General features: G+C 44.0%; 1 protein-coding gene across 1 annotated transcript; it reads right to left on the reverse strand.

The window, feature by feature from the left end:
• Positions 1 to 8,144: 8,144 nt before the first annotated feature.
• LOC138792577 (keratin, type II cytoskeletal 5-like) lies at positions 8,145 to 12,391 on the reverse strand. Its single transcript, XM_069970172.1, has 9 exons — positions 11,815 to 12,391; positions 11,505 to 11,719; positions 11,023 to 11,083; positions 10,825 to 10,920; positions 10,353 to 10,517; positions 10,002 to 10,127; positions 9,455 to 9,675; positions 8,880 to 8,914; positions 8,145 to 8,784 (listed from the first exon to the last, which is right to left on the reverse strand). Exons 1-9 carry the CDS (start codon positions 12,331 to 12,333, stop codon positions 8,531 to 8,533), a joined length of 1,692 nt encoding a protein of 563 aa, XP_069826273.1. The 5' UTR covers positions 12,334 to 12,391; the 3' UTR covers positions 8,145 to 8,530.
• Between the last annotated feature and the right edge of the window lie 15,413 nt (positions 12,392 to 27,804).

The following is a 27,804-nucleotide window of genomic DNA, read 5'->3' on the forward strand; positions in this document are numbered from 1 at the left end:
GGGTGCACAGCGAGAGAGGGCCAGGTCCAACAGCACAGGTGCGTGATCTGACCACGTGATGGGTTCTATGTAGGCGGATGTAAGGGTGCGCAAGGTTAGTACATTACCCAAGAAGTGGTCCAGTCTGGTGTGCGTCTGATGAGGGTGGGAATAGAAAGTGTACTGGCGAGCATAAGGTTTGTGGATGCGCCAAAGGTCGAAGAGCTGGAGGGCACGGACTATCTGACGGAAACTACGGGACTGTTGAGAGAGTCGAGGAGGAAGAGTGGAAGAAAAAGGAGCGCTCCTGTCTGCAGAAGGAGAAAATACAAGGTTAAAATCCCCACCTAGCAGGGTACAGTCTCGAAAAGGCTCAAGGAGCTTGCACACCTTACGCAGGAAAGCAATTTGTTTAACATTAGGGATGTACAGATTACAAAGGGTAAGGTTAACCCCTGAAAAAGATCCATGTAGAATAACATATCGGCCTTGGGGGTCCAAGACATCTTTAGTAATCTGGAATGGGCAGGAGCTCCCCAGTAAAACGGCTACGCCTGCTCTCTTCGTGGAGGAGTACGCATGGTATGCACGAGGGTACCAGCGGTTGGCAAAGTTAAAAGAGGAATGAGCGTTTGTCTCCTGTAAGAAGACAATGTCAGCATTGAGCCGTCTCATTTTCTGAAAAGCAAGTCTGCGCTTAGCCGGGGAGTTCAGCCCCTTAACATTATGGGTAACCAACCTAACCATGATCAAGGCAATAGGAGGGTAAGGTTGAGCAAGCGTGGAGGAGGCTCGGGTGAAGAGGGAATAGGTGCGACAAAATCCACTCACGCCAGAACACCCCTCCACCTCCAACAGAGGTATGGAAGAGGCGGGGGACAGGGTCCGAGATAGGGGTAGGGGGTCAGGAGGAGAGGTAGAGAAAAGAAAGAGAAAGAAAAGCACTAGAGAGAAGAAAACAGTACAAAAATTGGAAAAACCATACGCCCTAAAAGGCGTGAGATACTGGACCGAATTTTGGTGCCGAAAGGCAGCGACCAAAACAGGCCACCAAACAGAGTAACATATAATAAAAGTAAACAGTGCTGTCTGCACGTATCTAGCGGGGAGCGCAGAAGAGGCCAGGGGAATCACCAAGAAAGCGAGACCAGGGCCGCATCAATGATTATGCAAATAACATTAAGGGAGGGGGTCCCGCCGCCCCGCCAAAACAGCAGGATAGAAGGGGGTAGCGGAGAAGGGGGGGGGGAGTAAGGAAGGAGGTGGGAGGGAGAGGAAGGGGGGAGGGAAAAAAGGGGGGGGGAAGAAGGGAGGGAGAGGAGGTGGGGAGGGGTAGCAGAGACAAGGGGGGGTCAGGGAAAAAAGGGGGCAAACAGTAAAACACCAGAAACAGTAACATAGATCAACGCTTAACTATACTGCTAAGAAGAACAACGGAAAATGGTATGCATTGAGATGCAATAGATAAAAGAACAATCAGAACCAAGACTATATACTCAGGTCCCTTCATGTGGGGTAACCCAAAGAGAAGACTCATATCCTATTGGTCACCAAAGGTCTTGCCGAACCGATCAGGCAGGGTCCAGACGAGCAGGAACAGAAGTGCGGGCTCTCTTCCCCTTGTGTTGAGCCGGCGTCCAGACGCATGGTAGCGGAGGAGGAGGAGTCAGCTGATCCCAGTCCTGGAGCACCGGAGGGGTGATTTCGAAGGTATCACAAAATTTAGAGAGGTCCTCGGGAGAGTGGAGGGTTGCAGAGCGTCCATCTTTCCTAGCCGTTAGGGAGAAGGAGAAACCCCAGCGGTAAGTGATCCCCTCATTTCTCAAGGTATCAAGCAGAGGACGGAGTGGCTTCCATTGGAGGAGAGTAATGCGGGAGAAGTCAGGGAATAGCTGGATGTCGGTGCCCTCAAAGGTGATGGAGTGTAGGAGCCTGGCTTTGCGCATAATGTTCTCTTTGGATGTAAAATCCATGACGCAACAGATGATATCCCGAGGTGCGGTGGAGCTGCCCCTGGGGCGCAAGCCTCTATGGGCCCGGTCCAGTTTAATAGGAGAGTCCTCAGGCAGACCCAGAATCTGGTTAAATAGCTTTTGGAGGATTACGTGCAAATCTTCAGGTCCGGTTGTTTCAGGAAGTCCCCGTAGACGAATGTTATGGCGGCGGCCACGGTTATCAAGGTCCTCCAATTGCCTGCGCATTTCTCTGAGGGCTTGGGTCTGGGCCTCGGAGGTGTTACGTAAGTCAGAGGTCAGGGACCTGATTTGTTCATGATCAGATTCAAGTACTTCCACTCGGTCAGCAATCGCTTTTATATCATTCCTTACTGCAACAATTTCTGCTCTACAGGCCGAACGGACCTCTGAAATTAGTGACTGAAAGTCCTGTTTAGTGGGAATATTCCTCAAATATTGTGCCCACGGTGCCATATTGTCAGGGGGTAGGTCGCAGGTCTCTTCCATGGAGGAGTGAGAGGAGGGGGATTACCATGCCCCACCTGGGGTCTGCAAGATGGAGGGGGTCATAGCAAAGTCAGTGTAATGCAGGTCAGGAGAGGCAGGGATAATGGGCCGAGTCTCTGCATGCTGGTGAGCAGGCACTGGTTGCAGAGCTGCTCTCTCTTTAGAAGCCTGCCCGCGTGTGAAGCAGGGCCGCTTCTGCCATGAGGCGGAATGAGTATTCCGCCTCAGGCGGCACATTCTGGGGTCCCTTTAGGGGCGGCAACTTCTGCCCTGTCATCTGACTCCCGCCGCCCGCTCAGGTGTCCCCCTTTCCGCATCCCTAGAAGCTGCAGCTCTGCAGCTTCTAGGGATGCACTGCCGTCAGACTCGGGGCCCTCGGTGACAGGAGAAGACGCCCCCACTCACACTATAATCCTCTCCCCTGTACGGCATCCGCTGGGTGACAGGCCCCTCCCCCAGGCCAGGTCACAATGCTGTACAACAGAGAGCGTGTATGGCGCTGTGACCTGGCCTGGGGGAGGGGCCTGTGTGGCGTCTTCTCCTGTCACCGAGGGAAAGGAGATCCCGGTGGATCCCGGTCCGGATGGTGAGGAGGGGAGCAGGTGGGGGCTCTCAGGTTTTGCCGGGACTGTCCTGATTCTGACGAGACAGCCCCGGCAAAACCATGTCCCGGGAAGCTCCGCCCCCTGCCGCGGGAAGCCCCGCCCCCTGCCGAGCGCGAGTGATGTCACCCATGCAGAGCGGGAGAGGAGTCCCTGGAAGACTAGAGGGTCCATACTGGTGAGGTGAGTATGGCTTTTTTTGTTTTAAATACAGATGAAGGGAGAAGTAGTATGATGATGGAAGGGCAGGAGGATGAGAGGGGTTATACTATGATGATGGAAGGGCAGGAGGATGAGGGGGGTAGTAGTATGATGATGGAAGGGCAGGAGGATGAGAGGGGTAGTAGTATGATGATGGAAGGGCAGGAGGTTGATAAAGTGGGTTGAGTATGATGATGGAGGGTCTGGAGGATAAAGGTGGGGGTAGTAGTATGATGATAGGGCAGGAGGATGAAGGGGGGAGGAGGATGAAGGGGGGAGTAGTATGATGGTGGAGGGGGAAGGAGGATGAAGGGGGGAGTAGTATGATGATGGAGGATGAAGGGGGGAGTAGTATGATGATATGGGTAAGGTGGTCTCTGAGGCTAACAGTATTATTGAGGGTCTGAAGCTGGCAGTATTAGGCCGTCTGAGGCCTATACTATTTGGGGGTCTCTAACACTTGGCTCCCCATATGTCACCACCATTAAGACTGGCAATTATACATGCTCCTCTGCAGCCGCCGCTCTCCGCTCAAAGAAGTATCATGTTACTTCTTCAAGCGGAGATCGGCGGCTGCGGAGGAGCGCACACTCTCCCATAGACGGGCTATGGGACAGTGAGACAGGCGGGATCCTGCGGCGGAGAGTTCCACCGCGGAATTCCACCTCTTTTACTCAGTGTGAACATACCCTTAGTGTATGCACTTCTGTTATATAGTTCTGTATGCACTGTTGGTATGTAGTTATATATGCAATGTTCACTGCTGGTATATAGTTGTGTTTGCGGGGGAAGGGGCGCAGTTTCAATTTTCGCCTCAGGCAGCATAGAACCTAGAATCGGCCCTGGTGTGAAGGGCCTCTGCTCCAATGGCGGCACATGGAGGACATGGGGCCAGGGGAGAAGAACAGGGCGGAGTCACCACTCTCAGAGGGGGGGCCACCCTGGGTTCCACGGACTGCAGAGGATGCAGGGGCCGCTTGGTCCGGGGCGCCCGCCGCTGGAGGAAGGCTGTGCTGTGCAGCGGAGGTGTCTGCTCCTGCCCGGGCGACTGTCACAGGGGGATCCGGCGCCATCTTGGATCCCGGCGCGGCACTCTGAAGCTCCGGGGCCAGGTACTTGTGAAGCGTCGGCTGGCAGGATCTGCTAGTCCTGGATGTCAGGTAAGTGACATACATAAATCTGGCCAACCACATGATATGAAAAAAAATATGATTATCAATCCAGGTCACCTTCTTCCATTGCACCATTGTCCAGATCTAAAGCTCACATGACCAATAGGCAGAGGTCCACATGGGCACCCAGACATATCTGTATACCCCATGATCCTGTCATTATAATCCTATACCTGTTCTTCTTTCTTGGACAACTTTTGTTAGTGTACAGAATTGAACCGTGTATAGCTGACCTGCAGTCACAGGTTACATAATCCTTATGGGTTAGAATGAAAAAAAAAAACCTTGATATCAAGCTAATCACAAACTGCCCCTCTGATAGGACCGGCAACAATCACTTGTAATCTGACAGTAAGGGTTCAGTTTTTCTGCAGCACAGGGATTAGGCTTTACACAACTCATTGAATTTATGGTGCTGTCGGTGTACTACAAGACAGAACAGGTCCTCCAGAGGAAGATAGAGATGGTCTTTAGAATTGCTTTCTATTGTAATAAATAGATAAGGGTCTTGAACATGGAGTCCACTCAATTTACCGCAAATTCCCTTATAGGAAACCATAAAACATAGTATATTTTTTAACTCGATAATCCATTAACAGGAAATCTCATCACCTGAACTTTTGACAATTTCAATAAAGAATTCAAAAGTAAGCAATTTTGCCAATGCTTTTGCATCTCGGAGTTGTTGCACATATTATATTTAGTATATATAACTTAACATGAATCAAGACTAAATACATTTAATATTATACTTATTATATCTATTAGGATTCATTATGTTCCCCCATTATATAGTTTAAATACTGGTTTACCTTTTTTTCTACTATTAAACTGTTGTACATGTATGCCATAACTTGAAGGCATTACTTAAGATTACTTGCATTATGAAGCTTGTAAAAAGTTAATTATTTGACTGTTATAACTTGTTAAATTTCATTATTTCTTTTACTGATGGAAAAGTTTACTCCCCTTAGCATAATGTTGAGAGTTGCCTGGATTAGTGGATTTTCCTATGTCAACATTGTTTAATAAGAATTACTCATATAAGGAACAATTACTTCCTGTATAAATCCTATCCTCACCCATGGCTTTCATCTTCCATGTCAAATTCTACGATATCCAGGAATCTGAAATACTGTAGCAAAAGTAGTAAGGCTGGGTCCACTCACTGGAAAACAGGTAGTCACTTATTATTTCCAGACATACCATCGTTGAAGGGTCAAAGAGGAATTTAGTTTTTGGTTTATGGCCTAGCAGAGCTGTTGTTCTATTAGTCAAGGTACGAAAATCAGCCATGGTCATCATTTCTTTAATGTATGGACCCTAGCGAACAACTCGCCATAGCTCAGCATCCTGAACTTCTACGAAGAATTGGGTTATCTGCCATCACTTTTAAGTTTTAAAGAGTCACTTATGTTACAAAAAACTTATGAAATGTCATAGAGACATGTCAAAAGTTTTGATTGGTTCGGGTCTCAGTGTTAGAAAAAAAGAGTCGGGCTCCATAGAGCTCCATTAAAAGTTTTTTAAACTCAGAGCGGAGAGTGGACACTATGAAGCACGTCTTCTCCCGGCTCGTTCTCCCAATTGGTACAGATCTAAACACTCAGAACTCTACTGATCAAAACTTTGGACATGTTTCTATGACATGTCAAAAGTTTTTTGTAACTACAGTAATGCTTTAAGTTTTTTTGAAACATCAGGTTTCCATATAGAGTCTTCTTTATATGGATATTCGATGAGGCACAGAAAGATGTTAAAGCACACATATTAAGGGGCTTTTCCAGCCGAAATAGATTTATGAGGCACCAGGGTTTATCAGCCATTTGATGCCCACACTACACAATGAATGGGAGCTGAGTTGCAGTTACAGGTCACCACCACTTTTTTGGCTGGAGAAACCCTTTAACTGTCTCTATAGCTTTATATCATTACCTTTGCTAATAATGTGTGCTCTTTATAATATACTACTAATACCCAGCATATTCCCTGTCTCTCAGAGGGATTAAAGTGGTATAATGGAGGAGCAGGAATGACAGACTTAATTTATAATGCCTGGCTAAACCACCAACATGGAGGCCATGATTTCTGCTATTGGAGGAACAGAATGAGGCATAAACTTAAGATCCTGGGCATCAATGCAATATCTGTAATATGGACACTAGCTATTATTTGAAGCACTGGTCACTTCATTTAATACTGTGACCATTTGGGCCCCTGGGACTCTAGGAACTGGTTGCAACTGCAACCTTTACATTTCTGCAGTTACACCTATGATATTTTTACAGTCCCCAGCTGTACATTGTTGCAGTATTTGACAGTAAACTTTAGGTGGCCACACACCTACAATATTCAATGGCTGAAATAATGTTCGCCTGTCAGTTATCTTTCATATCCACCCCCCATCCTTCCAATACACAAGACAGTTTGGCATGACCAATTGTTCCTGTGTTCTCTATGGGGAGGCGTGAGGAAAGCTGCAAGCAGTGGGTATGGCCAACAAAAATATAAGGTGTAAGGGAACCTTTTGTCTTCCACGGATTTAATTTGCAAAGCAGGTGAGGTCTGTTTGTATTCTCTATGGGTGTTCCCCCTGCTTGTAAACAAAAAATTTAAGTAATGGATGTATTTCAGAACTGCTGATATTGCAGTTCCCCAACAAGAGAGCATGCTTGCTATGTAAATTAATGGTAAATTCTTCAAAGATATTGCTTTGCTAATGCGTGTGACTTAAAGGGGTGATCCATCTTGTAAAAACTGATATCTTATCCTCCATATAGGCCATTTATATTATATGATGTTTAGCCAGATTGATTAGGCCACTCACTTACTGCATAGAAAATGGTAACAAGGGCTTACTTTAAGAAGCGGGCTTATTTTAAGAAGTGAAAATAAGTTCAAGATAGCACATATTATATTGTTCTAGAGGTTTTTTTTTTAATTGAAACAAAATTTCCTTTAAATTATAGATTTAGTCACTGGCAAACATATGGCAGTAGTGTCACATGGAGGGGCTGCAATCCTCCTCACACACACTCAGGACCTATTCTTATACTTGTACTCTTGCATTACCCTTGTGTGATCTATAGTAATAACCCTGGAGGAAGGTTGTGATGCTATATGCCTTGCTGCTCAGAGCCCCTGCTCTTGTACACATTACCCATGGTGCCCTATGCTGATGGTGCCCTGTGCCATAAAGAATACATACAAGAACAAGGACTCCTGAACTTAGTTTTTAAGGTGTCCTATGCCATTAGCATAGCACATCTTGACAAATATATGGTGCGCTGCCAATTAAAGGGGTTATCCAGCACTACAAAAACATGGCCACTTTTGCCCCACTCTGGTCTCCAGGTCAGATGTGGTTTGCAGTTAAGCTCCATTTACTTCAATAGAACTGAGTTTCAAACCCCACCCAATCTGGAGACAATCTGGAGCGGTGGGAAAGTGGCCATGTTTTTGGAGCGCTGAATAACCCCTTTAAATTGGTGGTGTCTACATCAGTAGTTATTGGCCAAAGTTAAGTTGCATTAAGATATTTACTGAGGACAAGGACTACTTAGAACTACTTAGCTTGGCAATATAATGAAGAGGACTACTAAGACCATGAATTTTCAGGCTTATAGTGTGGGGAATGCACTTGAAGGGCAGGATGACATTTCACGACTGCGCAGAGTCATTTAAAGAGTACCCTCTAAAAAGATGAAAAAACTAAATGGACAACAAGGTTGTAAGAATAATTGCTGTTTATTGCAGAGTATATAAAATAAGACATTGTAGAAGTATTAAACAAAGTTAAGCAATAGCTAAATTGCACCTTCAGTTGCAGAGGAAGAGAAGTAACTGAGAAGTTAACACAAATGGTTATTTTTCTGCTGGTTGTTTTTACAAATGGAGCATGGGACAGATACCTGTGAGTATTTATGTTAAGTGGGACTGAAACAGGCCAAGTGAGGTTCACAAAGTCATAACTGGGACATGAAACAACCCAGACTACATGAGCCATACTGGTTTTAACACTCTAATAATTTACAATGGATTTAATTTTCATGGCCACAGGACAGATGGTTCAAGTGGCATTAGAAATGACCGGAATATACCTCTTAAGGTAATCTTAATATCTCCGGGAAGTTGTGGAGGTTTTTGAAACAATTTTTACACTTGAGCCGCTGCCGCCGGAGCTAAAGTTTGACATTTTTCCACTGTTTGCAGAGAAACTTCCTCCACCAATTCCTCCTCCGATTCCTCCACCGATACCTCCGCCGATACCGGCGCCATATGACATGCCACTACCTGAGCCATATCCACCTCCAACTCCATAGCCTTGACCACCTCCACTGCTACCACCGTAGGATGAGCTAACAACAGCTGTCAAGAAATAAGTTATATAGTTAGACATAGTGTATTATTCTATATAAAAAATACAGAATATCTTCAAGAGAAAATTGAATCGATGAACTTACAGATGTTAACGGCTCCTACACCATCTCCAGCCAACCTGTTAATGAAAAAACAATGGCGATGTTAAATTCTTCACTGCACATATATTGGTTCCCTCCTAATATATATATATATTTGCTCTCCATCTGTAAATTTATTTTAATGGTGGAGATTTATCAAAAGTTTATTATTGCCCAGAGCAACCAATCAGAGCTCAGCTTTTATTTTATTAGAGTAATTTGAGAAATAAAAGCTGAGCACTGATTGGTTACTTTGGGAAAATCAGTTTTGAATCAGTAAGCCTGGGAGGTGTCACTTGTTACATAGAAAACAGTTTGAGTTGAAGTTTCTCCTTAAGTCAAAAATATGCAAATTAAAAGAGATCTCTCTCTCTACCACTTTTTAAAGGTAGCATCCCTGAAAGTCAATGCTCCATCCCTTTAAAGAGCCTTACAACACAACTGGGATCTATTAGCCAAGAAAGATCTTCTCCAAAAAGAGGAGTAACCAATAGGCAAACTCTATACCTACTGGAGAAGGACTATCGTGAAAGATGTTAAGACATTACATTTGCATTCATGGATTTCATTGTAGTTACCTGCTCTCTTCTCCTTCCAGCAGTTTCCTGTAGGTGGCTATTTCAATATCTAGAGCCAGTTTGACATTCATGAGCTCCTGGTATTCCCGTAGTTGGCGAGCCATGTCCTGCTTGGCCTTCTGTAGAGCTTCCTCCAGCTCTGTAAGCTTATGTTTGGCATCCTTCAAAGCAAGCTCTCCCCTTTCCTCAGCCTCAGCAATCGCACTCTGCAGCTTGGCACACTGTTTTATTAATAGAATCAATTTGATAATATTATTTTATATCAGAATAAACATAAAAACAATATTTTATTATATAAGACAAAGGATTTCTGCCAAAAGCAGGATGCTCCTTTCATCCTTTTAAGGTTTGTGTTGAAATTAGTTTAAGGTTTCTAGGGCAACAAATATTCCATTCCAGGGTTGTAGGCAAGCTGTTAAATTGCATAATCCAAACTTCCTGGCAGAAGTTCCCATTCAAGACAATGTGACACTGTCATAATCTCTTTGTTACAGTACAGTATTCATTCCTGACACTTATTTTTAATCCCTCTAGCTATTTCCCTTACTTGTTTTTTCACGTTGTCGATCTCAGAACGCAGTCTGTTAATCATACGGTTTAGCTCTGCAATTTCGGTCTTTGTGTTTCTCAGATCATCACCGTGTCTTCCGGCAGATACTTGAAGTTCCTCATACTGTAAAAAAAGTGAGGGGAGGTTTATTAGAAAGCAGGATTTGATATTTATATGGACTATTCAAGTAAAGTTGGTACAGTGGGTGACATTAGAATCAACTATCAATGTCATTGTCAAGAGAAGATTAAAGCTAGGTTTTGAGTCAAGCCTAACATTGGATTATTACACATTGGCATTATATATATTATAACTATAAAACCATCATGTGTGTTCAGTACTACTCACCTTAGTTTGGTACCAGGACTCAGCTTCCTGTCTGCTTCTGTTGGCAATGTCCTCATACTGAGCCTTGACTTCTGCAATGATGCCATCAAGGTCCAAAGCCCTGTTATTGTCCATAGACAAGACAACTTGTGTGTCCGAGATCTGGGCCTGCATTTGAGCGAGTTCCTAAAATCAATAGGGAAAAAGAAATTACTATTTATGTTAACTTACCGTAATAGCTAGGAGTACTTAGTGTCCATGGTACCCATTATATTCATGGTACCCAATATATTTACAATAGTATATTGTTTTGTATTATTATTTTTCTGTATATACAAGTTTTGACTAGCTAATATATATATATATATATATATATATATATATATATATATATATATATTTACTTCTTTATTGTTGCTCCATGTTGTGTGTATACATAAAAAGAGAATATATACTACTATATACAGTAGCTAAACAGTGGAATTATAATTACCGCATCATACAAGGCCCTCAGGAAGTTGATCTCATCATGCAGAGCATCCACTTTAGATTCCAGCTCTACTTTGTTCATATAGGCAGCATCCACATCCTAAGTAAACAAAAGTTCAGATCAGCCAACATCCTACGTAGAAACCTTTGAATACATATCTGTAATTATGGAAGATGCCAGGGAGAGGGCGGTTGTAGTCACCTTTTTGAGCACCACAAATTCATTCTCTGCAGCTGTTCTCTTGTTAATTTCCTCTTCATATCTAAGCAAAGAGAAATAATGATATGTTTATACTAACCAACCACAAACACAGTTCATCTTAATTTACAGTCATTTTACATAAGAGGGATATGCAGTCATGTCATTTACAAAACGTCTCGTTTAACAGTGTTCTACTACATAAAGACATGTTCTAATGGATAAATTATACAAGTTTTTCTTATAATAAAGTCTTGGTGTTCACAGATAGTAATTCTCAAGAACTACTCTAGTTTTTTCTAGATTTGCTAACCTGATGAATTCACCATAATCCAATTTACCCCATTCATTCATTTACTCATTGTGGTAGTCATAACTTAATAAGACTCTAAATTCCTAAATGTGGTTGGACATTCTGAGTTTCTGCCACATTGAATATTTTAACAAGGCTAAATGTTCAAGAAACAAGGGAAAGCTTTACTTACTTATTCTTGAAGTCTTCTACAGTATCTTGTATTTGTCTCAACTCTGCATCAAGACGTGCCTTGTCACTTCCTAGGCTGTCTAGCTGTCTCCTCAGCTGATTCATGTAGGTTTCAAAGAGGGGCTCAATGTTACTTCTAACCGTTTTGATTCCCTGTTCTTGTAAGAGACTCCATTTTGTTTCCAGAACCTTGTTCTGTTGCTCTAAGAAACGTACCTACATAGCAACACAATGCAATCATTAACAATAATTCACTTTGCCAAACATCTTTACAAGTCTTATGTAGTAAGGGATATATGAAAACTACCTACCTTATCGATAAAAGATGCAAATTTGTTGTTCAGTGTCTTAATCTGTTCTCGTTCTTCTGTGCGCACTCTTTGAATGTTTGGGTCAATTTCCAAATTGAGAGGAGCTAAAAGGCTCTGATTAATTGTGACTTCTTGGATTCCTCCAGGAGGGCACACTGGAAAGCCTGGTCCACCTCCAAATCCTGCACCAACACCATATCCTGCACCAGCACCAAATCCTTGCCCAACACCAAATCCTTGACCAGCACCAAATCCAGAACCTACACCGAAGCTTGCTCCGCCACCAGCTCCATGCCCAGAGCCATATCCATAACGGGACTGAGAGCTTAGGGAAATTCTGTTGCCTCCTCCAATACCACTAAGACTCCTGCTGCCGAAGCCACCAGAGCTTACCCTACCACCGGCTCCACCACTACGAGACACTGAAACTGAGCTGAAGCCACTTCGGTTCAGCCCTGATGGAACTGCAGAAGCAGCACTGAAGGTTTTTTTGTACGTTGTTTGGCGGGATACAGACATGGTCCTTTTTGAATGTGCGATGCTGAGGATGAGAGGAGAAGGCAGAGTGAACGGCTCAATGATGAAACTCCCCTTTTTATCTGTCTCACTCTGTGGGTTTGGTCCAGGGAAGTATATGTCTCATCTTTCTTCAATAATGGGTTTGGCATGCCCTGCAGCAATCTAAACACTGAGCTCATCTGATTAACGCACACTTCTATTATAACTAGTACAAAAAGTATGTAATAGCTTATAGTCTGTGTGAATCCCTCAGCCAGACACTTGGGTATTACAACATACTAGCTAGAAGACGTCTTCTGTAAATCCTAACTTACCGGTCTGAAGCTTTATATATACGAAGACCTTACATTATCTAAACAAGCAAGATGAATTGATAGAAAAATAGCTATATTTTAAGCAATTTAATGAACATGACAAAGTGTAACTTTCACTAAAGTTATTTCATGGAAAGCCCCTATTCTTCAACTGAGTAAACTATACAAATAAAATAATTTTTATCAAAATGCCTAAATATATGTAATTGTATATCAAATAAAAATAATAGGACTTATAAATGTATAATTCATTATAATTTATAAAAATTTATGGAAATTTAAAAAAAGTGTCTGCATAAAAAATTTACAGTGATTTTTTTTTTTACGACATTCATTCCCCACCAGGGAGAGGCTATGTGCTCATCGTTTGTCAGTCACAACTTTGCTGTGCATGCATGTAGAAGATTGCAGATACTTCAATGACTAAATGTAACAACGTCACCTCCCTATATTGTGGTTAGCAAGGTATTTTTTCTGCAAACAGGTAAGGTATGTTGCTATGGAGCTAGTAAATCTCTGAAGAAGACAATAGATCCCTTGTTCTCTGCAGTCTAGTACAGGAAAAACAGAGACTTACTATAGTTTAAAATAAACACACAATGATATGAACCTTTGTTGCTTTGGTAAAAAAGGTTGTTGACATGCGCTATGGTTATTATTACTAGAAGTAGGAAACCTAACTGTAATTAACATAAAAAGTTAAGATATGGATATACATGGGGAAAAAAAATCACAAAAAATGACCATAATTTAATCAATAAATTAATTAAAGGGATGATCCAATATTAGAAAAACATAGCTGCTTTCTTCCCAAAACAGCGCCACTCTTGACCTCAGGTTTTATGTGGTATTACAGTTGGGCTCCATGTACTTAAATAAAACTGAGCTGCAAAACCACATACAAACTGAGGACAGTAGAGGTGCTGTTGCTAAAAGGAAGCAGCTATGTTTTACTAATACAATATTAGAAAACCTTATTAATGGGCAACATTATCCCAAAGCCTGTAAATTATAAAAAGTATGTATATTAAGAAACCACCTTGTAAAAGAGGTAAGTAGCAGAGAAGAGAGTAAAGGCATAAACGCCTATAACATAACTAATTTCTGACAAATATGCTTATTAGACTGCACCTATATAATGTAAGAGAGTCTATTGCATAATTTGCCCACAATAAAAATTTATTGCACAAGTGGAAATTGCTCAGTCTTGTCAGTGATTGTATGAATTCACGATTATTTTATGTGTATTCATGTGGGTGGAGAGAGTCTGTAAAGTGTACAGTCCTGAGATAATCTCCCAATGTACTTCTCCATTCTGTCTTCACTTGGATTCTGGAACCAGATTCATCTGTACTCACAAAATACCACATATTATAGCTATAGTAGATGGAGAAAACCTGGCTAAGATATAGTTATAATACCAAGTTGGACAATGTTAGAAGTAGAAAATAATGATGAGCTGCATCAATACCTTAGGAATAAGTGGAAAACCTTGATAAAGTCTGTCAATATTACGATTATTTAAAGTAGGAAACCATGCCATAATATGCATTTATTAATATATACCAAAGCTGTACCAGCCCTGAGGCAAGATAAACATCTCACCTCAGGTGGCACTACTTCCCGACTGCACAGGGGCACAATTTGCAGGAAAGCAGACAGAGCAGACCCTACATTCAGCAATATGAGTAGAAAGCTTCACCCAGATCCTGGCAAGTAATTTGTAATGGGGGTCGAGGATGGGGTGCAGAAAAACAGGTATGGTCATTTTGCTGCTGATCTTAGACACTGATCAGCAGCAGATAACAGATTTTACTTTAAAACATGAGAACAGGACTGCTGTGGTCATATTGTTGTTATTATTTATTGGTTCCAGATAGCTTCTTTTTTTTTTTTTTCTTTTTCTTTCAAACAAATTTTATTAAACAGAAAAATTATACATCATGACAAAGAGCATGACATCAAAATGTAGGTCACGCAGGACCTTACAATATCATGTGGCTAAACAGAATGCTCTCAAGAAACAAATTTTTTTTATGAAATTTTGTGCAGAAGACTGCTGAAAAGACTTAATGCATAGAGTGGTATTGGAACTGTGTTTAAAAGGATTTTAAAGACATAAAGCCATATTATAGAGATAAAAATAAAACTAAAGAGAGAAAGAGACGGTATAGACCAGCACTGCATAATTGTAGAAAAGTAATATATCATAGTATTAGATGAATAATAATAGAGAGACTATGGCAACCCCTGTGTTGTGGGAGAAGGGGAAGAAGAGGCCAGATATTTCTTATAGAAGGTGATCCAAGGGGCCCAAATGGTGAGATATTTCTCGTGGGAGCCTTTTTCCCAGCTGCATAGCTCTTCAAAACGAGCTTTTTGTTGTGTTTTTTTCTATCCACTCCGTAAGAGTCAGGGAAGAATCATCTCTCCAATAGAGGGGAATGAGCAATTTTGCAGTCGTCAACAAATATGTGGGAAGATTGTTGCGTTTAGGGGTGAATGTAGAGGACGGCACCCATAGGAGGATAATTGACGGGTCGAGTTGGATGTCACAGCCACAAAAATCCTGTATGTGCTTTGAGACCATTGACCAAAAATTACTTATGTTCGGGCATGTTAACCAAATATGAGACAGTGTCCCTGGGTGAGTCTTACATCTCCAACAGAGATCACTTTCCAAAACATTCATTTTCTTTAGGAGGTACGGAGTTCTATACCACCTAGTAGCTAACTTTTATGAATTCTCCTGTATTTTCACACATCTTGAAAAACCATGAGAATGTTTAAAAATACGGGATATCGTAGAAAGAGAGATTTAGTTCTTTTTCCCAAGAGGCTATAAATGAGGGTTTACAAGTTGCTTCCTAAATTAATAAATTCTTATACACCTTTGAGATCAGACCTTTGGGAAAATGTTCTATGTTTAAGTAGCATTCCAGCCATGAAGCTTCTCTAAACTTAGGGAAGGAAAACAAGAACTTCTGGCATTCTCCTTTAAAAATTTGTTCAAATAAAGTATGGGAACCCCCAGGGAGTTTTTCCCAACAATGTTTCCAGATCTGGAATATTATCAATAGATTTTAGATGTGGGTAAGAAGATAAGTGAAGAAGATTATCCTAAGGTGATATCAGAGGTGTAGGAGAATTGTTTAAAAATGCAGGGATGATCCCGATTGGCATGTGCGGTGGGGGATCTAGCAGTGCCCAGAGCAGGAAGCATTGTGCTGAGCTCCTGCAAACACACACCTTTTGGGCCTCTTTGCGGATCCCCAAGTGGCCAGCGTGACCCCAAATCACCCCATCGCAGCAGCTTTAGTAAAGGGGCACAATCTGAGCCCGAAATCTAAGCGCCGCACGCACCTCCGATTTGCGGCCTACACAGCAGCAGAGACCGGGGCCTAAATTACAGAGCCGAGGCCGACCAGAAGTGACCACTGGCGCGGACGAGAGGCTGAACGGCGCAAAGGAGGCAGCTAGATAGCTTCTTAATAAACAGTATTGCAAACTTCCCTATTGAGAATCACCTGCCATTACATTCGATCATCTTTTGGCATAATTGAAAATACCTTTTTTTTAGACCTTATTAAAGATATAGATGGGCTATGTACATGACAAAAACTACACAGAGATGCCCTATACTGTATACAGAGGGTAAACTGACACTGGTACAACTTTTGTACCCGCAACTATTGGGTGCTCCCCCATCCCTATTTAGTTAGGCAGGCTGACTTCATCTAGGCATTGCTTGTTAAAGTATATGGAAAGAACTGGGAAGCAGAAATCAAATACAATTTATAGCAAGTTCCCTGCAGGCACAAGTGTGTTTTATAGCAGACTTTATTGTCTAGTGAATGCTGATACATATCTACTTATGTTTTACTGAAGTATTAAAAAATGAATAGTAAACGCAAAAAGTATACCATTTTAGATGCTGATTTTGTCAATGAATGGCAAGCTGAAACTGAGGACCTGTCCTTTTTTTTTTTTTTTTTTTTTTTTTTTACATGGAATTTATTTTATTCAGTTTTTTTTATCTCGTTAAGACACTATAAACACACACACACACATACTTGAATTGCTTCACGTGTGTTTGACAGCCATAGGAAGCCGCTCTCTCACCAAAATCCCTCCCCAGCGTTATAAAATACGAGTGACACGATTTGCATGCTCACAGGGCTGGAAGAGAAAAGGAGAAGCCGGAGGGGAGGACCTCCACAGCCATGTAGCAGATGATGTTTCTCTTTTTATACTGATCAGGAAACGTTGATGGTTTGCTGACACCTCCTGATAAGTGTTTTCTGGCCATAAAAACAACCATAGATGTGTGCAGGTTGCCTTCACCTGCATGTTTTAGCAGATTGCAGTCACAGACAGCTACATGAAAGGTAATATTTATATCCTTTCCCCAAGAACTATGTAATATAGTTTTACCCCACACATATTTTTTTTTATGGTTTTGCAGTGTATTGTACTCATTTTACTGTGAAATGAAGGGTGTCATTACAAAGTACAATGGATCCCGTTAAAATTTGCCCTGTAGGTGGAAAAATAAAAGAATTACAGCTCTCAGAAGGCAAGGAGGAAAAAACACACATAGAATTTTTCTCGGTCACTAAGAGATTAAAGTAATTGTTCCATGAAGACAAACCACTAGCACCATCCGTTTGATGAGAGTAAATCCTTACCAGTCGTTTCTTTTAAAATGAGCGTGGTGCCTTGATGCAGCAAAAAATTATCTTTTGATCTGTAGCAGGCAAGGCAAGCTGGTGTGGCTTAGAGAGTCTGTGCTCCAGTTCTGCGACACCTCTTGCTGATATGCGCCACCCGCTATTTACCTCCAGATTCCAGAGCTGTACTTCATATTCCAGGGGGGTCCGGTATAGAGGTGTTTTCAGCTAATTGCTAATATGCTGAGTGGTCCTGGACCATCTGGGGCGTTCCCCATGTACTACTACACCACTTATCTACTGTGCCTCTACTACACCCTACCTAGATGGAGGCAAAAAGAAGACCTCATACTATATGGGGGCACAGAGTGACAAATATTTGGCAAATCTAATTATATGGGTCACATAGGGAGCTTGTCTATTATGTGGGGGCACTGTTGCAGTGGGAAGCAATACGCTTGCTATTTCAAACACCATTAAAACAGTATCTGAGGCTGCAAAGAGAAAAATGTTCTGTTTATTCAGGGGGAAAAAAAAGTTGGGATTTAAATTGAGAATTGTCCATAACCTTAAAACAAAATCAGAATTTTATTATTTGCCCATATTGCCCAGCCCTAGTTTGGACTACTCTCTTAAGACTTACCTCTGTTATCCAAAACAGGTCAGGTCCTGTGAGTTATACTGTGAATGGGCTGAGTAAACATCCTTAGTCATGGAAGAAAGTGGAGACAGGGTGAAATAGTGCATTGTTCTATAGATGTACGGTTCAGGGAAGAAACAGAGTGCTGCACCTCACACCTATGGCTGATACTAGTGCCGCTAGGCTAAATAAAAAACACATCAGAATTTTGTGTATGAATTGATCAAGCCACACTGCCCCATGTACCGCGTGCAGGTATCTGATACACATGGGTCCCTACACTAAGTCCACACTGTGCCAGTCAGTGGCCACCAACCCCGCAGGCACGCACAGCCAGGGAACGGGGGCCATGGGACGGCCCTGCGACCCCCATGCCACAGGACCAGACCCAAAACACCACACCAGAACCCGGCCAGCACCGCCGACGGAGAAGGTCGCCCCCAAACAGCACAAGTCTGAATAAGGTATTACACTCACCATAGCTGCAGCAAACAGAATGGGAAAAAAACAGGAGGGATTAAAACCATGTGCACTCAGGTGTCTCCTGCTAATTGCGGTCATGTGGGTCTCACCAGGAGGAGTGCAATACACGGAGAAAAGAGAGAAACAAAATGCGGTTCAGAGAAGAAACAGAGTGCTGCACCTCACACCTATGGCTGATACTAGTGCCGCTAGGCTAAATAAAAAACACATCAGAATTTTGTGTATGAATTGATCAAGCCATACTGCCCCATGTACCTCGTGCCGATATCCATACTTGTGTCGTTTGGGGGCAGCCTTCCCCGCCGGTGGTGCTGGCTGGGTTTTGGTGGGGCTTTTTGGGTCTGGTCCTGTGACATTGGGGTTGCAGGGCCGTTCCATGGCCTCCCTTCCCTGCACGTGCACGCTTTGCGGGGTTGGCGGTCGCTGACCGACGCAGTGTGGAGTTAGCGTAGGGACCCGTGTGGACCAGAGGACCTGCGCGGTGGTACACGGGGCAATATGGCTTGATCAATTCATATACAGACACTCTGGTGTTGATTTTTAATATAGGCCTAGCGGCATTAGTATCAGCCATAGATGGGATGTGCAGCGGTTCCATTCTCTCCAGTTCGTGTTTCACAGTTCTCCCTCTCTGAACAGCTAGCACTCCTTTATAAGACCCACAGGACCAAAATTAGCAGGATATGCCTGTGCTCACATGTCTGGACCCTATGTCTTCCCCATTCTGTGAGAGCAGTAATGGTAAGTGTAATACCATATCCATACTTGTGTCGTTTGGGGGCAGCCTTCCCCGCCGGTGGTGCTGGCTGGGTTTTGGTGGGGCTTTTTGGGTCTGGTCCTGTGACATTGGGGTTGCAGGGCCGTTCCATGGCCTCCCTTCCCTGCACGTGCACGCTTTGCGGGGTTGGCGGTCGCTGACCGACGCAGTGTGGAGTTAGCGTAGGGACCCGTGTGGACCAGAGGACCTGCGCGGTGGTACACGGGGCAATATGGCTTGATCAATTCATATACAGACACTCTGGTGTTGATTTTTAATATAGGCCTAGCGGCATTAGTATCAGCCATAGATGGGATGTGCAGCCGTTACATTCTCTCCAGTTCGTGTTCTATAGATGTACGCCTGAAGTACTAGAATCAGTATACGAGGGATGATGATTGAGAGAGCTGCTAAAGGGAAACAGTCAGCACCTGTTAATGTGGGGACAACAGTTAGAGGGACTGTTGGGGAGTGAACAGAACAGATTGTAAACCCTCACTGTCTCTTGTACTTCATTCTATGTTATCATATGTATCGTAAACCTTCACTATGTATCCAGCATCCTAGAATCAAGGGAACTATAAAATAATAATATTAGTAATAATAATAATAATAATAATAATAATAATAATAATAATAATAATATTGATGTTAATAATAAAGGGAGTACAGCAGCAAAAGGTGGTATTGGGGATGCAAACAGTGCAAAGACAATAGAAGATGGAGAGAGTGGTAGCAGAGTAGGAGCAGCTCAAGAAGAGTAAAGAGAGTTGAGTATACCATATCCCTTAGACAATCAGGCTATGCAGAGGAGCCAATAGAGGGGGCACCTGAATATAGCACAAAGCCCATCTATCCAAGACATCAGGTACCAGAGGAGGTTTTCTGTCCAGAACTCCCAATTGAACCCAAAAACTGCCCAGCTAAGGGGTTTAGTTGCAGGGGAAGAACATTGCAGGCTGCCAGACTTTGCTTGGGTCATCACAAGTAGATTAAACTGTGACCTAAACCTTACTTTTTCCTATGCTAAGTGCAGTTTTCTCACTTTCTTGCAGATGCTCTTTATTGAAGAAAAGGATGTGCTTTCAGGAGTCCTTTAGAGAGGGGTGCAATGTAAGGACTCCACCCTTCCACCTGTAGGAAAGAGAAGAGAAGAAGGAGCCTAAGACCCTACACACACACTTGGCAGTCTCATTAAGAAGACATATTTCCACCTCAGGCCCCCACCAAAAGCCTTTAAGCTACTTCAGTGCTTTTTAGTGAGCGCTCTTTTGGCTCAATTCCCTCAGGATGTCAATCAAACCATACTGGTGGTAGGAGGACATGGCGAGTCTAACTGGAACAGTTATTTCTGCTTCTCTTTAATATCAGATAGAAGAGAGGAGAACAATGTCAGAATGCTGTTCTCTTAATCAGTGTGTGAGACACCAGGGACCTGATGGGTTTCCTTAAAGGGGTTGTCCAGAATAAAATTATATTTTATTATGCTGCTGGGGCTGCAGGGGAGATGTCAGGAACATATACTTACCTGTCCTGCTCCGCAACCATTGCCAGGTCCCAAGTCAGCAGCCCTCTGCCGTCGGTGACAATTTCAAGACATTCGGGGACACATGGTTCCCACCTGAAATAGAAGCTCAGTACAGACTCCATACTGGCTATACTGAGGTTTCATTTCCAGCGATAAGGGACAGATTTTATTACTGTGTTTACTGTACTGGTGCCATGGAAAACCACATTACGGTATTGTCTCACGGTATCATTATGGTTTCATTGAAGTTAGAGGGTTTGAAACACCACATATATAACTGTAAAAAGTGATGTTGGCTTCCGGTTTCGGCGCCATGCTGTGAGGTCGCAAGAGCTCCCGGCTCCGTGCTCCCGCACCTCTTAAAGGGAATGTGTCACTTATTTTTTTCTTTTTTTATTATTTTTGTTTCATTTAATTCATATCTTTAAAAATAGTTAGACTTTGATTCCTGTTTTTATATTTTGTAAAATTAACAATAATGTGCTTCCCTGGGGGCTGCCATTTGCAATTGCATCTGTGTATGTCTCCCTGCACGACACATACACAATTGCTTTATGGCAGCTCTCAGTACATTGGAGTCAATGGACGGCTCCCGTCCCGTCTGCTACAATGTAGCTGAGAGCTGACATGCGCAGCTCACACACACAGGGAGCCAGACACCATACTTGTGGAGCCCCCAGAGAAGGTACACAGTGCCCAGCACTATCCTCAGCAGCTAGCCACTCTCCCCCTCCTCCTGCTCGGGCTGTGAGACTGATCTGATAATGAGCCGGCAGGACTCCGTGCAGGAGGACGGGGGAGGGGACACACAGAGACTACAGTGCTACATGCTGGGACAGGGGAGCTCGGTCTCAGGAGATAGTGGATGGAGGAGGCAGAAAAGTGTCACACTGACCAGAGTAATAAAGAGAAAAGCTGCCAGTGTGTTAACCCCTTCCTTCCCAATGTCAGGACACTGCCTGTAGCTACTACACTGCATCTGCATATGTAATGCAAGGCTAACATGGTATAGATGGGATATATATATGACCTGGCAAAGAATTTCATTTTAGCTCCCAAACAATTAGCAGCAGCTGAGGTCTAGTAAGGGGTTCTGCAGCAGCTGAGGTATGAGGTTCTGCAGCAGCTGAGGTGTATATGAGGTTCTGCAGCAGCTGAGGTCTAGTAAGGGGTTCTGCAGCAGCTGAGGTATGTGGTATGAGGTTCTGCAGCAGCTAAGTTGCAGTATGGGGTTATGTCGCAGCTGAGATGTAGTATGGAGGTTCTACAGCAGATGAGGTGTGTGGTATGGTCAGAGGCTACTGGAGCCTGAGCGGGGAGCTGCATGTGGACGGAGATCTGAGGGTAGCTTTGGAGCACCAGGAGCAGCTGTCAGGAGACCCACCTGTCTGTATGAGCGTGCGTGTATGAGTGTGCGCGTATGATCTCCCCGTATGGTTGTGCGCGTTAGATCTCCCCGTATGGGTGTGTACGTTAGATCTCCCCGTATGGGTGTGCGTGTATGAGCTGCCTGTCTGAGTGTACATCAGGGAGGAGCAAATTAATGGAAGTAGTGAAGTGCTTCGCTTCGCATGGCCGTCGACTTGTCAGCTGGCTGCATTTGAGTTCTGCTCTGCATGTCTGGATAAGTGGGATACAGTCCTGGGTGAAGTTTTGCAGGACTGTATCCAGATTTTTGAGTCATCTGGAGCAGAGCTGAGGTGTATTATGAAGTTGGCTGGGGACACACTTCTATCAGTATCTGTACTGCTATACAGACAACAACAAAATGGCACTGCTCCTTTCCCCTCTTTGTTCTGTGAAAAGAAGGGGGAGGTGATGATGTCACAGCAGTAAAGCAGAGACTGCCTCTTTTCAGCAGCTGTATTTCAGGTTACTTTTTACCTGCTGGAGCTCCCCCTAGGGGCCATCAGTGGAAAACATAAAAAATTAGATCATTAATTTTTCATATTTCCTTACATGTAAAAAATATAAATAACACATATAAATTAACCAAAAACAACAACAAATGTAATTTTAACACTTTCCAATTTGTTTTTTCTTTGTGACACATTCCCTTTAAACCTCGCTCATAACGGCAATCTCTTACCTGGGTGAGCCCACACTACACCAGAGAGTATCCGAGCCCTATATGGACCGGTTTGTGCTAAAAATGAAGACAAAGAACAAGGCTACGGTGCCCGGCAAAGTTCCTCGCGCTCAGGCAAGATGGTGGGGGCCGGCACCTCACAGGAGCTCGCACACTCTGATGGAGAGAGCCCAGAGAGGGAGGATGATCTGAGCCCGCTAAACCTGGACTATAAGCTAATTGCAACGGAGGTGGCTAACCGCATTGCTCCAGATCTGCAGGAGGCACTTACCTCTATGGTGGCTGCCTCATTACAGCAGCTGCAGGCGGAGGCAACGCAACATGGTGAGCAGCTGGAGGAGGCTGAGACTCGGCTTCAGAATGTGGAGGACTTTGTGGAGCAGGCAACCACCCAGGTGTCCCAACTAGTTGCAGACAGCCAAAGGCTTTGGGACAAGATCCAAGATTTAGAAGATCGTTCCCGCCGGAACAACCTTCGTATTCTGGGGGTCCCCGAATTGGTCCCTGGACATGAGTTACTGCATTTCTGTGAGTCTCTGGTGCCTAAACTCCTGCATGTATCTCATGATTGTGTGGTGGAAAGAGCTCAAAGACTAGGACCGGACATTAGACCAGCACCGGCTCCGGGGGTGTCATCCTCACTCAGACAGAACAGACCAAGGCAGGTCATTGTGAGGTATCTCAAATTTACTGATAAAGTCAAGATTTTGCAGGCATTCCGCCGTACTAAAGAGCATCTGATGTATATGAACTCCAAGTTACTTATATTCAGTGACTTCTCGGCTGAGACTACAAGGTGCCGAAAATTGTTTTTTTCCTATTTGTTCAGATTTACACCAGAGGAAAATGAAATTCGCTCTCATGTACCCGGCAGTCTTACGGATTTTCCACTCGGATGATTCTTTTTCCACCTATAAGACCCCGGAAGAGGCCGCAGACAGCCTCGCGGCCATACTGCCTGGTCGCCCACCAGCATACCAGAGGAGAGCATCTCCTCGGTCTCAACAATCCGGAGACGCCAGTCCCAAGTCGTTACACCCCATATGGAATACAAGCTCGCGGGACTTCTGTATCTGGTGTTCACTCTGTAAATCTCTTCCTCTTGTCAAATGGTCCGCATAGTATCGTGGAATGTTAAAGGCCTGTGGTCCCCTCAGAAAAGGGTTATGATCCTTTGGCACCTTAAAAAGCTCCGTCCTGAAATTGCATTACTCCAGGAAACCCACCTGGCTACTGCGGAATTTGACAAGATGAAGAAGTTGTGGGTGGGCAATGTCTTTGGCTCCTTTTCAGATAACCGCAAGGCTGGGGTTTTAGCTTTAGTTCATAAAATCTTCAGGGGGGAGGTGAGCCTGTTGGTGGGTTGACCAGGTAGGAAGGCATTGCCACTTATTAGTCCGCACGGCCACTGACGTTATAGAACTGCATAATGTGTATGGCCAGAATGATACTAACAAATCCTTTTTTACCTCTCTGTCTGCTCAGGTGCTGGCTAGTCATCGTGCTCATGTCCTGGTGGTGGGGGATTTTAATGCGGTGCCCTGTGCAATTGTTTTGGGAATGCGGCTAAGGCGGTCCTCCGGGGCCGGATATTGGGCTATGTGTCCTCGCAGAAACGACTGGCTCAGCAGAAACTTTTGCTGTATAGTGGGAGGTTAAGGGATGCTTACACCGCTTTCCTTTCCATGCCTTGTGCTGCGGCGAAACAGCAGTGGCGCCAGGCCAAATTAGATTATGAGGAGTGGCTGGAGAGAAAGGAATCCTTTGTTCATTCCAAATATGAAGCTCTCCTTTTTCGCTTTGGGAACAAGGTGAGGAGATTATTAGCCAAATTCGCTAAAGGTCCCTACCCTCCAACTCATATAACTAGTCTCAGAGATAAACACGGCAAACTGGTGAGTCACCCTAGGGAAATAAATGCTATCTTTCGAGAGTTTTACTCTGAACTGTACTCTTAACCCCCTCTCCCCCCAGAGAGTCCCCTACAGTGGTTGGATCTTCTTCCTTCCTTAGAGGAGGAGGAGCGTTTGCTGCTGAACTCTCCCATCTCTTTGGAGGAGTTGAAAACCACTTTCTCCCATCTACCTCCCATTAAATCACTGGGCCCTGATGGGTTTTTCGGGGGAATTTTATAGGCTGTTGTGCGATGAGATTTCCCCGGCCCTACTGCCCCTGAATAATGCTTACCTTTCTGGTCAGGTGGTCCCGTCGCAAAGTAACACGGCCCATATAGTTGTCTTACCAAAACCTCTGCAGAGACCCCACTGACCCCGCGTCCTATAGACCTATCTCGCTTATAAACGTAGATCTAAAAATTGTAGCTAAAATTATGGCAGACCGCCTAGCGAGGATCTTAAACCGTCTAATCTCTCCCACACAGGGGGGTTTTGTCATGGGGAGGGCGTCTGTAGTCAACTTACATACTGTTATAACGGTTATGGACGAGGTTCACTTGCACCCGACTCGGCATCCATCCCCAGTGCTGTTGTCTTTAGACGCTGAGAAAGCCTTTGATAACGTGCACTGGGGATGGCTGCGGACAGTGTTGCAGAAAATGGCCTTTCCGGAAGCCTTTTTAGGACTAATTAATGCTATGTATTCATCCCCCTTGGCTAGGATCTCTACTCCGGGGTTTTTATCTCCCACCTTTCCTTTATGGAAAGGGACCCGTCAGGGGTGCCCCCTTTCCCCGCTATTTAACCTGATCATTGAACCCCTGTCTAGATACCTTACTGCCTCCCCTGAGATCAGAGGAATCAAGGTAGGGAACCGAGAGGTGAAGTCAGTACTCTTTGCCGATGACTTACTGCTCTTTCTTGACCACCCATCTGCAGATCTGCCGGTAGTGTTTGAATCTCTATGGCTTTTTGGGCAATTCTCGGGTTATAAGGTCAACATCGGCAAGAGTGAGATCCTTGACATCTCGGCTCCATCGGCTCCCAGGCTGGGACCCCTACCGGTGCCGGTTCGGATAGCCAGTAGTCACATTAAATATCTAGGAATTCTCGTAGGTAAAACCCCTCACTCTATCTACTCCCTGAATTATCCCCCTCTGATTGCCAAAGTAACTGCTGAGCTGCGCCGCTGGTCCCACATTCCTTTACCGTTACTGGCCCGGTTTCATCTCTTGAAGATGATGTCTTTTGCCAAGCTTTTATATCCGATGCAGACGATCCCGCTCCTGCTTCGCCACCAGGATGTGAGCACTCTTCAGAGGGCATTTGTACAGTTCATCTGGGCGACCAGAAGGCCTCGCATTGCCTACCGTAAGTTGGTTTTTGCTAAAGATAAGGGAGGGCTTAATCTGCCTGACATTCGGTTATACAATTTAGCGTGTCTCTTTAGACATTGCATTGATTGGTTTAGGGGCGGGGGTGGTTTTTCTAACGTGGCCCTGGAGGCGGAGTTAGCTTCTCTGTGGTCCCTAACCTCTCTTCTTCATACTAAGTACTCTGCTCTCCCTTCTGTGATCAGGAATAGTGTTCTTTTCAGAGACACGATCGCAGCTTGGAAGGCAGTCCATTCTTCTATGGGTCTGGCTTTCCGAGCCAGCAAAATTAAGGGTTATGGGGCCATGTCGCTTTTCCGGAAGGGGACAGAAACAAGATGTTTCTGGAATGGAAATCTAAGGGGATACGGATGGTACATGATATTCTTCATGATAGAGAGCCTCGGCTACTTACGTTCCCAGAACTATGTGCTAAGTGGGGACTGGGTCCTAATCATTTTCTTTCCTATGGTCAGGTTTCCTCTTTCCTACTCTCTTGCCTAGGGTGTTGGCAAAAGGAAACAGAAACTGGGGTACTGGACGCCTATATTATGACTGAGGAGGCTTGCCACTCTCTTTCCTCTCTCTATAGTGATCTTAAGAGAGAGTCCTTGTCACCAATTCTCCCGTCTATGTTTGCCTATTGGGAGAGGAAACTGTGCAAAGCCGATCTTACTGAATCAATCTTAAAAGGGTGGGGGACTATCTGTACAGCTATTGTAAATTAACGGTGGAGAGAAACCCACTTTAAGATTATCCATCATGCGACTTATGGTTTCTCTTTACCGAGATCCCCGTCACATCCAGATAGATTAACAGCTTGCCCGAAATGTCAAACTCCAGGGACGGACCTGTTACATGGGTTGCTGACTTGCCCTAAGGTGTTACCCTTTTGGGAAACTTTAGCGCGGTTATGGGACAGGAGGCTGCATCAACATTTGACCATAGATCCCCAAACAGTGGTTCTACATATTTCAGGGGAAGACAGGCCTATGTCTCACCTCTTACATATATTTATGTTGGTGGCGAAACAGTGTCTTCTGGATAAATGGCTGCAACCCTCTATCCCAACGATTCCGGAGGTGATGGGGCAAATTAAGTATTACCTTAAGATGGATCAACTAGACGCGGAGCTGCAAAAGGATAAAAGGGTGAAACATTTTATCGCTAAGTGGAGGTCTTTCATTTGTGTCTCTATTCTGAAATAGTGTCAGTGGTATACCCATTTCGGTTCACGGACTGGTACCTGAAGGAGGATCTTGCTGGCAGTCTGGGGAAACTGAAACTTCCATCTCCTTGAGGAAGCTTGCCCATGAGTCGACTTTTCAGTGGACTACTACATTCCCATAGACTTTTTGGGTCTAGACTGATCTATGAATATTGTGGACCTGATTGTGGGGTTCTGCGAGCACGGGGAGGGAGGTCTTTGGGGGTGTTTTGGGTGTTTTGTGTTTCTGCATTTGTTCAAGAGAATGTGGCTACCACTTTATTCTGTATATACCGTGTTGATTATGATACTTGGGTGTTGTTGGAAAAAATTTTGCGAAAATTGAATAAATATATTCTTAAAAAAAAAAGTGATGTTCACTTGCTGTAACTACATTGGACAACAAAACTGTGCAACATCCATAAAACCTGCATATTATTATGGAATATTTTTCCTTTGAGTCTTTAGTAGGACACAAAGCTGAATAAGTAAACCAAGCTTTTTATGGGGTTGTC

Source organism: Dendropsophus ebraccatus, chromosome 5 (assembly GCF_027789765.1).
Source record: "Dendropsophus ebraccatus isolate aDenEbr1 chromosome 5, aDenEbr1.pat, whole genome shotgun sequence".
Classification (NCBI taxonomy): Eukaryota; Metazoa; Chordata; class Amphibia; order Anura; family Hylidae; genus Dendropsophus; species Dendropsophus ebraccatus.